Raw genomic sequence first — 16,600 nt, 5'->3', positions numbered from 1 at the left:
GATATAGGTGATGGGGAGGAAGGCAGCAAACCACACTGCCATGTATGTACAACAATCTTGCATGTTCTTCACATGTACCCCAAAACCTAAAACGCAATAAAATATATATATTTTTTAAAAAAAATTCAACAGAAAAAAAAAAAAAGGCACAACCCTTCACATCCTTTCCTGAGGGTATCACAGTCTTGCTTTATCACTAGGCTTCTAATGGCTTCTCTTCAGAATCTTCCCAACATATAGAGATATGCCCAAGCAAGGTAACTAACCGTTAGCTATGCTCTGATGATCCTCAGCCCAGCCTTGCAAACATAAAATGTGTTGCCTTATGGAAAGCACCCAGCCCAAAGGAGGGGCTCAGGAAACATCGGCTCCCTCTCACAGCCTTCCCTCCTACAATCCTGAAGAAAAAGAGGGTTGTCTTCGAGTTGATCCCACTTACTGATAGCCGATGTCACAAAAGTTCCGTGTGTCCATGTGAAAGGACTGTGTGTTTCGGACGACAGTCTGGCAGTCTGTGGGCACAGGGCAGCTTGTGCCGGCAGTGTGGATGATGATAACATATTTGGCTGGGAGGTTCATTTTAGGGCAGTGTGTCTCTCTGGCTTCCCAAGCAGATCTTTTGATGATGTTGGGACAAACTGTGGTAAGATGAAAAGCCAAGAAAACAGGAATTTGCTTTTGCTTCCCTGTGAGCAATCACTTAACTACGGGCTGGATCATTCCTCAGCTTCTCCCAGGCCTCCAGCACCCACAGGCACATCCTAATGTAAGATCGTCTGTGGGATTCTGGGGAAGTCCAGATGGAAATTTTCTGGGTCAGATGGCTGGAACCAAGGGGCTGGGGCAAAAATCTACAGGCCCGATACCCACAGAAATCAGTGTACAAGCGGAAGGGGAAGGACGGTGGGTTATACATAGGCATGGTCGTTGTCTTCCAAAGACCATGCATTGCAGACACATGTGCAGGTGTGTGTGCTTACGTCACAGGGCCACTATGCAGAAGTCAGTGGACTCTCGGAACTGATCACATATATCTGTGGAAACAACTTGAAATCTAGAAAGAACTGTACAAATATTAAGGAATTATCACTATTGAAGATAGTGGCTGTCCAAAAGCAAGAAACATTTTATTTAGAGATTTGCAATTTTAAAAAGCTAATTTAAAAAATATCATTGATCCAAAGTAAAGGTCCACAGTAGCGAACGTGCTTATTAATTTGACTACTTTTAGGATGCTGTTTATTTGCTTCAAAATAGTGCATTCTTTTTCTTACTCAGCTTTTTGTTATATGCACTCTGATGTCAGCATCATCTGTGAATGCAAGTTCTTCTCTGAGCTGCGGTTGTGCTGGAGTTTGGCTGGTTTTTGTGTCTAGAAAGGTATGTGTGTTTATGTGTGTTTTCATGTCCCCACATAATAGACACAAATATGTATACAGGTTTACCCCACTCCATTCCCACTCTGTTTTTTCCATAGCCTTTATGCCATCTAACATCATATGTATTTACTTCTTGTTTTGTTCATTTTCTGTCTTTTCTCATTGAAGTGCAAGCTTCCTGAAGGTGAAGAGTTTCATCTGTTTTGTTCACAGCCGTATGCTCAGTACTTAAAGCAGTGCCTGCTATGCAGCAATTATCTGTTGATTGAGTGAACATCTGTGTACATATGTATTTGTTAAGAAAAAGACCGTGGCTATATCGTTCTGATGGGATGGAGAGGATGCCAGGAAGATGCCCTCTCAGAATTTTCCAGCTCTCAAGGTATGAGATGTTCTTGGTCCCATTATCTCATGGAGTTTAATAGGCAAAAAGCACTCCCAAACATGGCTGGGTGGCAACAAGGAGGTGAGGTGGCATGGAGGGTCTTACCTTTCCTGGGCATCACTGGTTGTTGAGGGTCCAGGCAGATCTCTTCTTTCAGAAGAAGTGGCTGAATATACCTGGGTGACAGGTGACCCTTCTGGATGGCATAGGAGATCAGACCCTCTGCGGCTGAGAAGGCAGCGGGGCTGGGACTGCTGCCTTAACAAGGAGCACAGAACTGTCAGTAAGAAACTCCACCTGGACTAGACAGTGGAGGGAGGATGGTATGACCACTTGAGCCTGAATAACTGGATTGAAAGAGAGGAAACTGGCCCAGTTGCCAGAACAGAGGGCCTAAGAGGCAAGAAATTACCGAGATCTCTCGGCAGCCAGCGTTGACAATATCTTCCAAGAGCCAAACTAAGACTTTATCCACTCCATCGCTAGGCCAAAGAGCTGGAAGGCAGTGAAAAATACATGCAGGGAAGGCCCACCTGACTGAGTTAGGTATGCGCTAGCACAGGAGAAAAGGCAACCAGGGTTTACTCAGATCTCCCCTGATCGGGTATGCAGTAGACTCTGTATATCTGTTAACTCATAATTCTCACAGAAAACCTCTGAGAGAAACACTGTTACCTAGCCCCAGCTGTCAGATGAGGATGCTAGCAGGTGCTGGTTCCATATGTATTGTTTCTCAGCTCGATCCCTGTTCTGTGCTTTCCTCTGTTTTTCTGGGGGCTAGAAGCCTGCAAGTTATAGCTCCAGATTTCCTTGCCTGCTGCCTTCTGGTCCGTTTCTACCAACGGAAGAAACTGGAAGAAGAGAGGAGCCAGGCTTCTCTGCCTCTGGCAGTAACAGCATCTATGTCAGACAACCTCAGACTACAGAAGTGATGGCAGTAACTGTGAGCTCAAGCAATGTCCGTGCTGGCGTCAGCAATATCACAGGAGTGCAGACCCGTAAAGAGGAAGAGGACAAGAAGTATGCATGTCACAGAATCCAAAGCAGAAAAGAACTTCAAGAGAAGGGCGATCATCAGGGAAAATAAGTATGATGTAGGATGAAAAGGTGAGTGTGGAGCCTGGGGAGTGGAGGAGACTGTACGCAGCTCTCCAGCACAGGGTCCGCGGGGAGTGACCCTTACCTCTCTTACTGCCAAAGAAGGCGATGCCCAGGGAGATGTTGTTGTAGCCCTGGGCGTGCAAGCCTTGGATGTTCCAGCCAACACCTTCGTACACCCTGCCATCATCCCCAACCAGGAAGCTGCCAAGAAGGAAATAATGAGTTGACTGGCAAATGCCCATCAATGAAAACCTCTCACTGATCCTCAAAAGGGAAAGGGGTTCTGGACGCTCATAAATAAGTACTATGTCCCAATACCATAACAACGGGAGGGCAGAATAACCAGTTTTAAACCTCCAAGAGACACGGGAATATGTTTTAATTTTTGTTGTGACTTAGCTTATGTGTGTTTTCCAGAACGTCACTTGAAAAATACTCACTTGGTTCAAAGTGGAATTTGAATGTGTGACACTCAAGGACCTGAAAACATTAGTCCAATAGTTTTCAAGAGCTTAAGAATTAATATATTGTGTTTTTAAATTATAGGACCAAGCACTTGAACATTCTCTAAAACAGTGATGCCATATTCAATAGTTTCTTTTATATTGATGCTTTTCTTCAGTTTCTTTTTAGGAATTTTCTTAAGCTCTTCTTTATCATAGAAATTTGTTTAGAATGTTCCTTTTTCAGGGAGGGGAACATCATATACAGGGGCCTGTTGGGGGGTGGGGGACTAGGGTAGGGATAGCAGGGGGTGGGGGGATTGGGGAGGGCTAGCATTAAGAGAAATACCTAATGTAGATGACGGGGTGATGGATGCAGCAAACCACCGTGGCACCTGCGTACCTATGTAACAACCCTGCACATTCTGCACATGTACCCCAGAACTTAAAGAATAAATAAATTTTTTGAAAAGCTAAAAAAAGTACATTCAGAAGAAAAAATACAGAATGTTTCTTTTTAACATTCATTTTTAAAATCAAATATATATTGTTTATTCTACTTCTTTTATTACGCCTGCCCTTTTCATAATTTCTCTCCTCCACTTTCCAATTGGTCTTCAGAATTGATGTTTTCACAACTTTGCCATATCCAGCTTTTAATAGATCATGAGTTTCCACAGTAAACTGAACACAGAGAGAATACCTCCCTGAGGTCAAGGAAAGACCCTAAACTGACGTCGGCCTGAGGAGTGGGTGGGGAGCCCTGGCACGTTCACCCCTTCCCTGGTTTTGCTGCCAGTTCTTTCACAGGCCCCTTGCTCACTCCTACAGCAGCCTGTGGATAGTCCACTGTGAACAGTCCTTTACAGCTGCTGTCAGCTGCATTGCAAAGACTGAGGATTGTCAAGAGTGTCACTGCAGAAACCTGACTTAGAGACGCAATGGCTGAAATAACTTAAGAATACAGTGACCAAACCAGGCAACACGGCAGTGACAACAGCAGGATGGTGGAGGAGCTGGTGGCAGGGGCAGCAGGTGAGTCGTGGTTGACACAGCACGCACGGTGGGCAGACAGGGAAGACCCCGCCGTCCCAGGGGTGCTGCGGGCCACAACCAGGACCTGCAGCTGCTCTTCTTTGTGTTTAAAAATAAATAAATAAGAAGACATAGGTTTTCCTTTCCAAAATGGATAATTCAGAAATCATTTATGTTTGCCTTTAGAGTTCCATGGGGGATAGCCCCATTCCCACTCTCTCTTTCCCTCTCCTTCTACACCTGTCTCCTCATTCTTGAGGCTAAGGGGGAAAATGTTTGGGGCCTCCACTGATGATCCCCAGAGAGGATACTCAATGCACAGGACACAGCTGCTTCATGCTCTCCCTTGTTTTCGCACGGGGCTCTGCTCCCCACCATTGCCAACGTCCACTCTCCCCCCGTGGGGTCCCCGGCCTTGCTGTCAGAGTGGTCCTTCAGGGAAATGAGTGGGACACTACTTCCCAGGTCTGAGTCCCTGTGAGGTGGGAGGAGCAAAGGCTGCAGTGGCAGGCACCCTGACACAGCTCTGGCTGGGTACACGCTTCCTCGCTCTGGGCAGAGTTCTTAATTCCCTGAACCGTGACTTTCCCACTGGTGAAATAAAGATGAGAATATTTCTCCAACCCCTTCCTCAGAGTAGCCGGGAGGGCCGAATTGGGTGATATTTGTGAAGACCTCCGTAAACTCTAAGTCTTCATGAGTTCCAAGAGCTCAGCTGGAACCGCCGTTGACACATAGCCTCCCTCGCTTTTTCGCAGGAGCGCCAGAATCGAAAGCCACTTAAATAAGTGGCTTAGAGTCACCCCTTTTGCAATCCCCGGAGGATTCGGATTTTATTTCATTTCCTTTTTACCGTTTTTATTCATTCTACGAACAATGTTAATGAAGCCCAGAAAATACAGACACACAGAGAAGGGGAAGTGGAAGCACCCTGAGAGGGGTGATGTTGGATGCAGGCCTCGGGGACTTAGCCAGCCTCTTACTTGTATGCCACATCGCACCAGCCTGCAGTGTAGACAGAATGGGACTGCAGCCCCCGCAGCATCTGGCTGCAAACGCTCTGCTCCTGGCACTCCATCCCAGGCAGCTGGTCTGTGATGACGTAGGCCACAGGCAGGGTCAGCAGGGCACTGCAGCCCAGCGGTCTTGCCCCCCATTCCTTGCGGGGGATAATGGTGGGAGTATCTGTAGGGAAGACCACAGGATGGCACACAGCAGGCCCCGCCCATCTTCCCCCAACAGGCCGCCCATGTGCCCTGACCTCTCACGCCCAGGACCCCCCTGCCCCAAGGGTGGGAGACGCCCTGGGGGAGCCCTTTACCCCCACAGCCCCCTCCCCCTCTCCACTGTAGCTGAACCACTGCCCAGACCCACGCTGCACTCAGCCTGGGGAGTCGTGCCACCTTGTTCCAGGACAGTCTCTCCTTGTCTTTCCCTGAAGGGCAAATCCCATCCCCTACTGCCCCCGGCCTACTTCATGCTTTCCTCCTTCAGAAAGCACCCCAGCTGACCCTGCCGCCCACCCTGGCGCTCTGAGCTGGAAGCCTGATGATGCGTTTTCCTCACTGCCATTTGCCCCGGTCTCAACTGTGTCTCTCGTGTTGCCCACCCCTAAGAACCATGACTCTCTGAAGGAAGTTCTGTCAGTCTCCTCAGCTAGGTGCTCCAGAGCCCACAGGAGGCTCTGTGAACACGATGTCTGCGCCTCTCTCTTCCAAGCAAAAACTGCCTAGTGGCAGGGCTGTGAGATCCCACCTGTGGCTACGGGCTGCCTGAAGGCTCCCTTTCTCCATCCTCACTGTGGGAGCCCCAAGAGTGCTCTGAGGGACAGTGGAGACACTGTCATGCTGGAGCTGGGGAGTGGAGATCATGTCTTTTCTCTATGGGTTTTTTCTCTTTCTTTTTCTCCTCTCTCTGTCTCTTTTTTTGAGACGGAGTCTTGCTCTATTGCCCAGGCTGGAGTGCAGTGGCACCATCTCGGCTCACTGCAGCCTCTGGCTCTCTGGCTCAAACAATTCCACTGCTTTAGCCTCCCGAGTAGCTGGGACTACAGGCATCTGCCATCACACCTGGATAATTTTTTGTGTTTTTAGTAGAGGTAGGGTTTCAGCATGTTAGCCGGGATGGTCTTGATCTCCTGACCTCATGATCCACCCGCCTCAGCCTCCCAAAGTGCTGGGATTAAAGGTGTGAGCCATTGTGTCTGGCCTCCTTCTTTCTTCCTTCATCTGGGTTTCTCTTATTTTTCTCTTGTTAGGCCCAGGAACCCCCTTTGCCTAAGGAGTCAGGACAATCCATGGGAGTGGTTGGAGACGAACCTCTTGAGATTCCTCCCCACCCCATTCGCTCTCAGCGCAGACATCGTCAAGTCCTGAGAAACATTTCTGACCACTTAAGAAGCCCCAGCCAATTTCCAAACCGCCTCACCATTGCGGCTCTTGTGAGTGAGCTGCGAGATGCTGCCAAACAGGCCCATAAACCTCTGCGACGAGCCTCTGGCTTCGGTCTCATTCCAGGAGAACTGTGGGAAATCCCCTGCAGGAGAGCACTGGGGCTGGTCCTCAGAGTGCATGTGGCCAGCATGCGCAGAGGCTGGGCCAGACAGCCCACTCCACAGTGCACAGCCTCTCAGCCTCCCCAGGTCACCTAACGTCCTCTAGGAAGCACACAGAGGAGAACCGCAGACGTCTCTGGCCTTGGCCTGCCTCTGCCTCCCACATCTGCCCAGAGAGGCCTTCATCTCCCCACCTCCCCCAGCCTCCCTCCATTCCAGGAGCACTGCAGTCTCACCTGCTCTCTTATCTGAGCTGTGCCACCTTTCCCGGTTCACCTGCAGACCTACTAATCAACTCATGGGTACTCAGCAGGGTGTCACATACCAAAACAGTTATAACATGTTAAGCTAACACACACGTCTTAAGCACCTATTGGTGCCAGACAAAGTTCTTGGAACAGAAATACATAGATCATTGTGACTGCCTTCCAAAACTAGACATTTTAGAGATGATTTATTGTGGATTAGACACCACCAGCCTGTCCTTATGAGGAAGGACATTTCAGAAACAACCCGAAGAAATGAGCAATATTATCCTTTTATCATGGGAGCCAATAAGATTCAAAGAAATCGAATGACTTGTTGACCACCGTAACAAAGGGCAGGCAAGGATTTGAATGAAGATCTGTCAACTCTAGACCGGGACTCCAAATTGCAAAGCTATCCTACGCGCTAGCAAAGGGAAAGCACTCGGATGGGTTTCTGTTACTAAACTTGAGAAAGGGTCTTCTCTTGCTCATCAAAAGCACTTCTGATACAACAAAAGAAAACTTACCCCAGGCCTGGAGACCCAGAATGGAGAAGGCAAGAAGCCACAGCAGCATCCCCATGTGGTCCCAGGACTGTGACTGCAAGAGTGTGGATGGCGGCCCTGGAAGAGACGCTGACAGTTAACACAGCCATGCTAACTCTGCAAGCGGAGCACCTGCCTATTATGTGGCACCACTCTCTGCCTCCCCTGCCATCCTGTGGCTTCCTGAGAGTCAGCACCTGGCTAGCTCCTGGTCCCTCATAGAAGCCCCAGTGCTGATCTTAGGCCTTTTGGGAGAGAAAATAACAATTTCTAAAATCCTCGAGGTTGCTGTTATGAAAAAAAACTCTGTGTATGTATTTTCATACCTAGTGGTCCAATTTCACATTTAAGTCTTACAAAATTCCCGTAAGATAAGTATTCTTTAAAAAAGAACCCATTTTCATAAATAAAAAACACTGAGGCTCAGGTGGAGTGAACTACAAACAGAAGCAGGCATGGCTTTACCCCCTGTACCATTTGAGAGTCCAGGTATGTAAAGTCATTCAATCCAGTCCTCTACTCTGCAAAGACCCCGGATGGATGCTCAACTAACCTCTCCGTGAGTGAGAATCATAATAACAACAGCTGCCACTTACTGACTGCATTCTGTGTTCCAAGGTATTTGCTGAGGACTCCATGGATATTCACTAGTCTCACAATGACCTATGAGACCCACACTTATCATCAGAACACTGGGCCTCAGAGAGTTTGAGTCACTTCTCCTAAGTTTCCCAGCTACTAGGGTCAGAGCCAGATCATACCCAGGTCTGTCTGACTCCAGAGCCTCTGGCTGAAACCACAACCTGTTCAAGTTTCTGATGATGAACATTGAACTACAGGACCACTATCATCTTTTCCATCTCCAGGAATCTTTCCTGCTCTTCCAGGCAGAAGTGAATTGCTTACTCATGTTCAGTCAGACCAAAACTTCAACTCTATGAGCTACCAACCAAAACATCAACTCTCCCTCCCTCAGTTTTCCTAGTGAGAAACTATAGAGTTTTATACTGAATGGGATAGATCATTCCCCTCCAGGGTTTTTAAACTGCAATCAGTAGTCCTCAGATGGAAAAATTTTAAAACCACCTCTTAAAAGTAGAACTTGTCTGCTTCCTGGGTCAGGACAAGCAACAACCTAGCGGATAACACCCACAAGTCCATCGATTCAGGAAAACTGCAGTAAAGACAAAATGAGCCGATTACAAATGAGGCCAACACCTAATAAATATGAGGGAAAATGTTCAGCCTCCCTCGTTAGTTAAATGAGAGGTGAGGATGCACTTTCCCAAGACTGAAGCCCTGTTAGGAGCTGGCCTCCTGCAAAGCTACTGGAAGCCACTATCAATTCTGGTTTGGACCCTGGTCATTTAATCATGGTGCTTCCACAACCATGAAACATCAGTGGTAATTCCTGCCCCAAGCTTGTCATATCATACATCCAAAATATGAAGGCTTGATCCCAGTCCCTGACCTTGCCAGAGACAGGACTGATAGTGTCCCCCATCTGCACCATGAATACAAACACTAAACCGGCAGGAGAAGCTGGAGCCAAGGTTTTACCACCTTGGTTCACATTGCTGTGCATCCTGTATACTTAAAGAAATATTAGAGCAGAAGATAAGCGAGACATAACAGATAAGAATTCAGAACTCTATAGAAAGGGAAGAAATTAGGTAGAGGTAACCCCAGAACCCACAGCCTTTTCAAGAAACATCTAGGAGGGGTGAAACCAAACTCACTTAGAAGAATTTAGAATAAAGAAAGTTTTCTTATTTGGAAAAATGGTTCCAAAAGGGAGATCAGGGGAACTTTTCCCACCATGTACACATTTTAACTTGATAGACTTCAGTCCTGTTGCTGGAAGAGGGCTTCTGAAGAAGAAACACACTTACACTCAACTCACAGACACCTGTGGGTCCTGTGCTGTCCCAGCCCAGCAGGTCAGGGTGCAGTCGGCTCACTCCTGATTGGCCAGCAGCTCCTTCCCTTCCAGACTTGGCATCCAGGCCCTGCCCTCCTTCTCCAGCTGGTGCCTCCTCCGGCCTTCACTCTCCCTGGCCCTAAGGGCACTCCATCCCTGGGAATGGAACACTTAGACTCTGACTTCTCAGAGAAAAGAGGAGAGCCCAGGATCCCTAACAAAAGATGAAAGAGAAGAGGAAGGCAAAGGGCTGAGGCTCCAAGCCAGCTCCGTTTACAGCACCTGGAGAAACTTAAGTGGGAACACACTGAGAGCACCTGGGGACCCGCCCTGTGAATAAGCCCAGGCAGCTCCTCCCTGGGAAAGGACAAGATTGCCCAACACTCCCTGAGTTCCTTCTTCATCCCCAGCCCTTATGCCTGGTAGACCTGGGGTGCTGGGGGTTCTGTCCCTGACATCTGGGAGCTTTCTACCAATAAAGATCTATCTGCTCCAGGTTCCACTGGAGTCACCAGCCAGGGCAGGATGAAGGGACGGAAATTGAAAGGCATTTTCCCAGGAGGCAGCTAGCAATGTGTCATCACTATAACTTATTCTGACCCTGTAGCTACCATGCCCATTTATCCACCACCCACCTCAACTTCAGACTCTTCCCCTGAAACAAACCAAGTTTCTCCCCTCCTCACCCATTCCTGACAGTTGCCCTCAATCCTCGACTCTGATCTCCAAGAATCCCTATCCCTTCTCTGAAGAGGCTGATGCATAAGACTTTTCAGTCAGGCTCTACTAGGGATACCAGAGCTGCGGCCCCTTGGAGGGGGAATGCTCAGGCCAGAGGTCTTGGAAAGCACCATGCACTCTTGAGAAGATACTTGTATATCCACTCTGTTCTATACACTGATCAAAGCACACTTCAGGAACAAAAGCTTGGGAGACCTCTCCTAGATCCCGCAGCCTCACATGGCTTCCAGCATGAGGGAGACATGCTGAGTGAGCTCCATTTCCCATAGGGTGGGGAATCTTGGGTGAGGGCCTCAGAGGTCTAGCAAGGGGACCGGGAACTACAGTTGGTGACAATGACAGACACCACCTTATGAGTCTGAAATTTTTATTTATGACTTTGGATGTTTTGCCATCATGAATAAGTCCTTAAAATAAAAGTGGTTTGTAAGCTCATCTTTAGAACAGCAAGTTAGGGAGAACTAAAGAGAATGTCTCTGAAGACCAGACACGGAAGAGAAGAAACTCAGGTGATAAAGGGGCAGTGGTAGCCCACAAAGGGAAAGGAAAATGGGTAGGACGCTGCAGTCCCCAGCTGGCAATCGGAGGACACACAGGGATTAGCTGGCAGAAAGTCTGAAGAAAGGCCACTGTTATCCCATGTGGTATTTCTATTAAAATTAGAGAAAGTGTTCCTTCCACAGGTAAAAGTTATAGCTAATATGTTAATGCTAATGAAAATAATTAGAATAAACAGCTACTTTGTATAAGTTATGTAAATTGAATTATTAAACAAAATAGCACTTTAAATTTTTAATCACAATAATTAGGAACTCAAAGTCATTCAGATATAATATGTTGTGTAGTTGCCTTACTTTCTTTTCTTTCCTTTTTCTTCTTTTTTAATTTATTTTTGCTGGTGGTGGTGTTGAGATAGGGTCTTGCTCTGTTACCAGGCTGGAGTACAGTGGTACAATCTTAGCTCACTGAAGCCTCAACCTTCCAGGCATGTGTGCTCCCACCTCAGCTTCCCAAATAGCTGAGATTACAGGTATGTCACTATGCCTGGCTAATTTTTGTATTTTTGTAGAGAGGGGATTTTTTCACGTTGCCCGGGCTGGTCTTGAACTCCTGACCTCAAGCAATCCACCTGCCTTGGCCTCCCAGAGTGCTGGGATTATGATGTGAGCCATATGCCTGGCCTAGTTATCTTTTCCTAAAGAGAAATGATCCTGCTTGAAACAATAATCTGTCATGTTGTGAGAAGGTCTATGAAGCGGGCCCCAGAGTGGATCTGAGAGAGGCCTCTGGGAGCTAAGAGTGATTCCAGGAAAGCATCTAACAAGGTAACAGGGGCCTCAGTCACACATCCATAAAGAAATAAATGATGCCAACAAACTGAATGAGCTTGGGAGCAGATTTTTCCCCAGTCAAGCCTCCAGATGAGAACGCAGCCCTACAGACCTTAACTTAGCCCTGTAAGGACTTTAGGCAGAGGATGCACATAAGTCATGTCCAGATTTCTGACACGTGGAAACTATAAAATAATAAATGTTATTTTAAGCCGCTAAGTTTTGACCATTTGTTATGCAGCAATAGAAAACAAATACAGTATCTAAGATAATCAGGTAGTCTCCTGGCCATATAGGAGCATGTCAGTAGCTTAGAATGGAATCAATGTATCTTTCTCATAACCATACAAAGATACAAGGAGAATTAATATCTTAAAATCCTACACCTTCAGCAAAATTAGAAGATGAAAAAAATCCAGTTTTAGTTACAAAGGAAGAATGTGTCTGGGAGATCCATAGTACCATAAGGTGATTATAGTTAATACAAATATATTGTATACTTAAAAATTGCTAAGAGAGTAGATCTTAAATCTTCTCACCACAAAAAAACAAGTATGTATAGTGATAGATATGTTAATTAGCTTGATTTAATCATTCACAATGTATACATGTTCCAAAACATCATGTAGTATGCTGTAAATATATATAATTTAAGAAGACAAAGATGTCCACAGATTTCTAGGTATATGAAAGTAAGTATGGAGTCGGGGAGAGCAAATCAAAGAAGCCATAATAATGAATGGTGAGGTGGTGGAGTGGTCAGTGCTCTGAGAAAAAGAGACCGTTATCAGCAGAACCTGGAATCAGCAGCAGATATTCATCACCAGAATGTGAGGGACCACCTAGCGGAGCACTGCTGTGGACAGCTCTATGAATGAAAAGGGTATTGCATAAGAACTGGTGGAAATAGACAGAAATGACTGGGAGTGCAACAAGAACAAAGATAGTATCACAGTATATCCAATAAACTACCCATTAAGTGCAACAGGTGGAGGAGCCAATGACCTGAGAAACAGGAGAGGCTATATTAATTCTTTCCCACCTCCAAACACAATGCCACTGGATACTCCTGTAGCAACTGGGCCAGAAAAATACAACTCATTCAGATATGAATAATAAAAAGGCAAAGCTACCACATCCAAATAAAGGCTCCATTTTCAAATATGACATAAAATTGTATTTTATTAACAAAAAAAACTCATTAAAAAAGATTACAATAGGCAGAGGGGAAAAATATTTCAACATAATTTTCCTAATTGTCTAACAATAAAAAAATTCACAAAATAGAAGTAAAAGACCTCAAAAAAGAATTTAGCTAGACGATAGGAGGATATGAAAGAGAAGTGACATAATCATCTCAGGAATTAAGACTAAAATACAAGGAGTGCATAGGGGAGCCTGTACCCCACAAAACACATGTCCGTGTCCTAGAGAAAAGAAATTTTAAAAGTCCATGGAAACTGAAATGAAAAAAAGACAGATAAAAAAGAATTAGAGAGAGTTTTTACACAATATGATGTACTTATTATCTCAGAACTGTACATTTAATAATAGTTAAGATGGTAAATTGTATGTGTATTTCACCACAATAAAAAAATTTGTGGAAAAAATAATTAAAGCAAAAGTGATCAATGTGGAAGACAGGCAAAGGAGGTCCAACATATATATAATTCACATGCCAAAAGAAGAAAAAACAAATATAAAGGAGTAAATACTTTAAATAATAATTAAAGAAAAAGATGTTTTGAAATCAAAGATACAACTCTACATATTGAAGGGTCACACTTTTACCTGAGAGAATTACCTGCAATAGTAATCACCAAACCATGTTATGGTACTTAAAATATGAAGAAATAAACTTTTTAGTCAGTCATGCAAACAGACCTAGTCATTTATAAGAGAAAAAATTAGATTGTCATCAGGCTTCTCAACAGCAACATTCACATGCAGATTACAGAGAAGAACCTACAAGACACCCATTAAAGAAAAGATAGCATGAGCCAAGGATTTTATGTCCAGCCAATCTGTTATTCAAAGTATAAAGGCTACAGAAAATAAAACCTTTGAATATGTAGTAACTAGGTAAATCTTGTTGCTTCATGAGCCCTTCTATGGTTTGAATGCGACCCTCAGAATCTATGCGTTGGAAATGTAATTCCCAATGTGAGTTCTGAAAGGCGGGGCCTAATGAGTTCTGAAAGGCGGGGCCTAATGGGAGGTGTTTAGGTAATGAGGGTTCATGCCTATCTGCCTTCCACTATGTGAGGATGTAGCAAAAAGGCCCTTGCCGGTTGCTTGTGCCATAGTCTCAGACTTCCCAGCCTCCAGAACTGTGAGCCAATAAATTCCTGTTTATTATAAATTACCCAGTGTCAGGTATGCTGCTACAGCAACACAAAATGGACTAAGGCAAGCTCTTTACTGAGTAATTTACTAGAGAATAATGTTCATCCAGTCAACAGGTTATTGGAGAAATTTTGGCAAAAAAGAAAACTAAAAACTTGCCGTGAGCATTGAATATGTTTAACTGTAGAACTAGGGCTAAAACATGCCTGAAGGACACAAAAGTAGATCCAACAAGCAAATGGGCATTTTTTAAAAAATATTATTGAAACAACTAGACAGCCATAAGGAAAGACATAAAATGTTGATCTATACCATACACAACACCAAAATAAACTCTAAATGAATTTAAAACATACAAAAATTAAAACACTGAATTACTTGAGAAAATATGAATGCATTTTATTATAATGTGGGAGTGGTAGGCCTTTCTAAATATGACTCAGAAATCATAAAAGATGATAAATCCGCAACTTAAAATAAAAAACTCTTGCATACTCCAAAGCCTAAATATATATCATAAGCAAAGGCAATAAGCAGATAACAAGCCTGGGAAAAATATTTGTGATTAGTCTCACAAAAGAGCTATGTTCTCTAACATATATGTTTTTACACGAAAGCACTTAGAAGCAGTATAATCATACTCCTCAGTATATCATCTCACAATTAATTTGATAATTTACTTTATGTCTATCGCTCTGGTAGACTTTAAACTTCAGAAGGCGGTGAGTCTTTCATCAACTTTTTATCCCTGATATTATCACCTTTCCTAGCAAAGCACATTATAAAAGATACTTTGAAAGGATAATAGAATATGTAAATAAAGTCTTCATGTAAACAATCAGCCCAAAAGCTAAAGGCTGTCTTGACTGGATAAGGCCAGGAGAAGGCAGTATAGACTCTTTGATGACCTTAGAGTTCACATTCCCATCACTAGGAATTTCCCAAGTCTCCCAACTGTTTCAACTTTTCTCTTACCTGCATATCAAAACCATTATTCTGCACACAACTATTGTTTACTCTATGTGAAGTTTATCATCATCTAAAAATAAGTAACATAATAGTTTTCTTTCAAAGAGTTAATATAGGATATAGGATGGTGTGGGACACAGGCTCAACCACCAATAATCTTTGTGACAATGAGGTCAAATATAATAACCTGTGTGCTTTCTGTAAAGACATATCTAAGTAAAAGGAATTATAAGGAAGAATACGGAAGCCAGGAATGGGTTATTAAGGTGGGAATTTAGGGTATTTAATGATCTGTTAAGTCATCACCCTGTGGCTTCATGCTTGGTTTCAGCAAGGAGTAAAATGGTGAAAATCTTCGAAGTATAAGAGACTGGAAATATAAAAGAAATTTCCAGGGTTCTTAGTTTGGGAGGTGATATAGTTCTCAGTGATGATGACCTTGAGCTCTGTGACTAGGGACTTCTGAGATGAAGTCGGTGGGGAGCATTCGGAGCTGTGAAGTTTGAAGGAACAAAAATAATGGAAGTTCTTTATCTCAATGCTGAAGCAGCCTGGAGACCACACAGGTGATCAGGTCTTGGTCTGGATTGAGCCCAGAGGGCAGGGCTATGATCTGAAGATACCTTTGAGCCATAAGGAGTTTGCTGAGACCTTGTAATGCACAAGAGACACCAGGGGAGTGGGTAGGCAGAGAATGTATTAGAAAGTGTCAGCAAGTTTGCAGGTAATAGTGCCAGATAATATTACGGTTTCAGAAAGTATCTTGGAAGGTGACCTGGAATAAAAGGAGAGGGTGAGGAGGCAGTGGGCTGGAACATATTCTTGCAGTGGCTAGGCTCAAAGTTCACCTCTGAGAACCTGTAATTCTCTCCCAGACCTCAGATTTCTCTGTGAGGAGTCAGGGTGCATGGACAGAACAGGAGCTTTTCTGCTGGTGGGGCAGCAGGGAAACCTGGATTCAGAAGAGCACCCTGTAGTCTTGTTCAGTGTACAGCAACTGAAAACTTCAGTGGGCTCTAGAAGTGGTCCAGACTCCTCATTTTAAAGAAAAAAAAATACTAATATCCAGAGAGGGAAAGACTTTCTCGAGACCACAGAGCAAGTCAGGCAAAAATGCCAAATCTGGAACTCAGCTCTGGTGCCCATGGTCTAGTGGGCACTTTCAGCCAGGACTTTGAAGCTTCAGAGTTAAAAGAAGAAAACCCAGGACAACAACTCTGTGTGTCTGATGTGACAGCGCCCTATCATACCCCTTTGACTGGCAAAGGCCGCTGACTGCTATCTAGAAGGAGTAAAGCTCCCAGAGGTACATCAGGATGTGGAGATGGAAAGAGGCATTGGCTCACTGGCTGTCCTGGGGATGGGAGAGAATGCTGGTTTGATTGCATGTCTATAAACCTCTGTTTTGCATTGTTTCATTTTGTGTTTAAATAACCCATTTGAAGAAACTTCAGTGGCTCCCACTCAGTGACTAAAATACCACACCAAAAACAGTGAGGACAGTTGCCTCATTTCATACACTAGCAGAGTTTCCTCCCTTACTGAGAAATAAGACACCTGAAGAGAAGAATTTACCTACTGCATCCTCTCATCCTTCACTGT

At 44.6% G+C, this 16,600-nt stretch overlaps 1 protein-coding gene across 1 annotated transcript in view; it reads right to left on the bottom strand.

Annotated features, from left to right (window-relative positions):
- PGLYRP3 (peptidoglycan recognition protein 3) overlaps window positions 1-9,841 on the bottom strand; it is a 14,790-nt gene extending 4,949 nt beyond the window's left edge. Inside the window, exons 1-7 of the mRNA XM_032264952.1 lie at window positions 9,583-9,841; window positions 7,673-7,768; window positions 6,771-6,878; window positions 5,327-5,528; window positions 2,948-3,066; window positions 1,870-2,022; window positions 440-638 (exon numbers count right to left, since the gene is read on the bottom strand). Coding sequence (XP_032120843.1) covers window positions 440-638; window positions 1,870-2,022; window positions 2,948-3,066; window positions 5,327-5,528; window positions 6,771-6,878; window positions 7,673-7,727 — 836 coding nt within the window. The 5' untranslated portion in view covers window positions 7,728-7,768; window positions 9,583-9,841. The remainder of the gene's footprint in view (window positions 1-439; window positions 639-1,869; window positions 2,023-2,947; window positions 3,067-5,326; window positions 5,529-6,770; window positions 6,879-7,672; window positions 7,769-9,582) is intronic.
- Window positions 9,842-16,600: the final 6,759 nt, after the last annotated feature.

The sequence above is a fragment of the Sapajus apella genome, unplaced genomic scaffold (genome assembly GCF_009761245.1).
Source record: "Sapajus apella isolate SASKATOON/1434 unplaced genomic scaffold, GSC_monkey_1.0 scaffold148, whole genome shotgun sequence".
NCBI lineage: Eukaryota > Metazoa > Chordata > Mammalia > Primates > Cebidae > Sapajus > Sapajus apella.
The sequence above is the reverse complement of the archived record's forward strand: the minus strand, read 5'-3'. Positions and strand labels throughout refer to the sequence as shown.